Source organism: Eimeria acervulina, genomic scaffold (assembly GCF_000499425.1).
Source record: "Eimeria acervulina Houghton genomic scaffold, Eah_scaff1463, whole genome shotgun sequence".
NCBI classification, from domain to species: domain Eukaryota; phylum Apicomplexa; class Conoidasida; order Eucoccidiorida; family Eimeriidae; genus Eimeria; species Eimeria acervulina.
In genome coordinates this window covers 3,516-6,926 of record NW_013549179.1, presented here as the reverse complement: position 1 = coordinate 6,926, position 3,411 = coordinate 3,516, and the positions used below count along the sequence as shown (strand labels likewise).

The following is a 3,411-nucleotide window of genomic DNA, read 5'->3' as shown; positions in this document are numbered from 1 at the left end:
TATATATATATACATATATATATATGTGTGTGTGTATGTATGTGTCTACATAAAGATCATAAATAAGTGTAGCCATATACACACACATATATGTAGATAAATGCATATATATATATATGTATATATGTATGTATATGTATATTGTGTTATATATATATATATATATGTATATAATGTGTGTGTGTGTGTGTGTGTGTGTGTGTGTTTATATAGACATAACTACATAGATATGCATATATATATATATATATATATGTACATGCATATATATGCATTTATATATGTATTTATACATTTATATATTTATACATTTATATATTTATATATAAAAGGCATAAAAACAGCACTTCTAGTTAACAGCACGGGGGAGAAAACAACTGCTAAGCAACGGCAGCAGCAGCAGCAGCTGCTGCTGCTGCAGGATTAGCAGCTTATAGCAGTATCAGTATCAGCAGCGGCAGCAGCAAATTGAATTTGATATAAGTATTAAAATAGAACGAGAAGACGCGGCGCATGCTGCTGCAGTGTTTGTCTGTACAGCGAACTGCTGCTGCTGCAGCTGCTGCTGCTGCAACTAACCTTTACGAACTGAGGCCGCAGGTGACAGGCTGGAGGGGGAGGCCCTGCGATGTGCCTGGGGGTTCTTGAGGCAGATGCTGCTTCTGCTTCTGCTTCATTTGTTTGAGCTGTACCGCCAGCAGCAGCAGCAGCAGGAGAAGCCCTGATCTCCGGGTCTGTGCCGGTTTGCTGCTGCTGATGTTGCAGCTGCAACTGATGTTGCTGCTGCTGCAGTTGCAACTGCAGCTGCAGCTGTAAATGCTGTTGGGGCTGTTGCAGCTGTTGTTGCTGTTGTTGCTGCTGCTGCTGCAGGACGAGTTGCAGCTGCTGTTGTTGCTGCTGCTGCAGCTGGGGCTGTTTTAGCTGTTGCTGCTGGTGTAGCAGTTGTTGATGTTGATGAATATGTTGCTGCTGTTGCTGCTGCTGCTGCAGTGCTGACTCTCTTGTGAGCAGCAGCAGCGCGTCGTCGGTCTCCCTGTCGGCTGAGGCTGGGGGGTTGATCCTGGGGGATGAAGCAGCAGCAACAGCAGCAGCAGCAGCTGCTGCTGCAGCTGCTGCTGCTGCACCCGATGCATGCGTTTGAGTCATTTCGATTTATTTGCTATTATTAAGGGTTCGAGTGTACAGACACCTGAGTAGAAAGAGAGGCTGATGTAGGGAGAACTGAGAGCGGGCGCCTCCTGCAGATTTATTGTGGGGTTGCAGGGATCAACAGGCTCTTTAAAAGAAAAGGAAATAATAAAGAATAATAATTATTTATTCAAATGCTCAAAATTCTTCGCTACAGGGCCTCTTAAGGCTTCAAACTAAACCTCAAGTCATAGGAACCGCCCGGTGGTTGCTGCTGCTGCTGCAGCGGGGGGGGTGAAAGAAAATAAAAACCTGTATATAAAGACCTTTAATTGCACTATTGCAAATATTAATGCAATGATAAAGAGATTAAATCAAAAGAATACCCTCCAAAGGATGCTAAACTCCCCTAGGCGCTGCGGTGTCTCGACAGCTCTCCTCACCGAACCAACAGCAACAGACGCCAGAGAGAGAACAAAGACAAATGCCTTTTAAGAGCTTATTTAAGAGAGAAAAGAAGGCAGAGATCAAATATAATACATTAAAACCAACCAATAATACAAAAACCCCTTAAAAATTCCCCTAATAAACACTAGTTTATGCCTGCCTTCTCGTGTTGCTGTTCTATAGGCACCCCCCACGGACAGAGCTTGCAGCTGGCTGAGGGGTAGACTGGTAGGAGGTAGAGGGAGAAAAAAGACGAAAAATGAATGTTTTTTTGTTTATTTTAATTTATTTTATTCAGAAATATATTTTTATTCACAAGTTTCTCCCGAGACCGCCCTGTTTTTCTTCAAATTTTATCTCTTCCACACTACGGCCGCCATGCGGCTCAGACCACCGTCATTTAATAAGTTCTTCCTCTGCAACTCAGAAGAATATATATTTATTTTTAATATTCTTTTCAAATTGATTAATTATAACTCAATATAAACGCAGTTACTACGTTTTTATCGCCAGCTACGCTGAATATTTCCTACTAACCACTACTACTACACCAGGTGGAGGCCGGCCTGTTGCAACAGCTGCACGTTCTCAGCAGACAGCAAAACATGGGCTTAGACTCTTATTAGTTTGTTTATTTTCATTCATTCGTCTTCTACTTGAAGCTAGCCAAGCGATAATCCCTCATAATCCTCTCCCTAACCCCGCAACATCTACCCTGTGGGGCCCCCTAGCTTGTTGGATGGCGTATAGGAAGAGTTGTGCAGCACTGCAACTAGACAAATCTTCACAGCATAAAGAAAGCAATAAACCTTCAGTTTTTGTTCAATGTACCTATAGAACAGCGAGCCCCCGGTAGTATCACCTAGAGAATTTATTGTTTTTGCAAGAGGCAATACAGAGGCCTCTGCAATAACCTAGCTCTTCATAGACCAACAAGTATATGAGTGTTCAAAAAGATATAAAACCCAAACAGATATCTAAGCATTTTCATAGAAGATGTTCTGTTTACAGCAGCACAGGGTCTTGGGGGTGAGACCACAACAAAAAAGAACAAAGGCTGCGCTTAGCTGCAGCTTTTCTGCTGCAAGCCAACAGTACTTCAAGAACCTCAGCCCCATCCCCCGGTTAGATGCATGCAATAAAACCCTTGTCACTTGTTAAACTTTTGTTTATCTTTCAGCCTTCAATGGTTCCTGGCTACATACGTCTATATACTTACCTCTTAACAAGACTGTTAGTGGATTTTGTTTGTGCGTTGTTCTGTACACTTTCTACTTTCTTTTTCTGGGGTTGCAGCACTCGTCTGAGAAATATATTTAGCTACAGTTTTTGTTGGTTTGTTATAAAATCCACTTGCGTTGTTCCTTTCGCACGTCATCGTTAAGTTGCTGCTCTGCCCTTAGTGTGCCCCTGTGTGCAGCAGCAGCAACAACGAAGAGAACAGCAACAGCAACAGCAGCAACAGCAACAGCAACAACGCCGGCTTCGCATTAAGGCCAAGAAGATTGAAGAGGTTTATTGGTTAAGGTAAGCGCTCCCTATTATCAGCTGTCTTCGCTCCGGTCTCTTGCAGCCTGGGAACAGACCTGGGCTAGCGAGAGAGGAAGCATAACGTCTTGAGTTGCAGCACATCTTGCTGCAGCACATACTGCATATTACCCCTATATGAAAGTATATGCAAACCATTCTAAGAGCACAAGCTAAAGATGCATGCATTTATTTAACACTCACTTAGCACTATCTCGCCAGTGTGTATATGTGAGTATCTGTATTAATAGAGAAGCTTTCGATCCTCCTCTTCAGGAATATCAAAAGATTGATATTGCGTTTATAAGT

General features: G+C 42.6%; 1 protein-coding gene across 1 annotated transcript; it reads right to left on the bottom strand.

Annotated features, from left to right (window-relative positions):
* Positions 1-486: 486 nt before the first annotated feature.
* On the bottom strand, positions 487-1,146 carry EAH_00060050 (hypothetical protein; the record flags this gene model as incomplete). The annotated part of the gene is made up of 1 exon (XM_013393523.1): positions 487-1,146. The coding sequence occupies one exon, from the start codon at positions 1,144-1,146 to the stop codon at positions 487-489; it is 660 nt and encodes a 219-aa protein (XP_013248977.1).
* Positions 1,147-3,411: the final 2,265 nt, after the last annotated feature.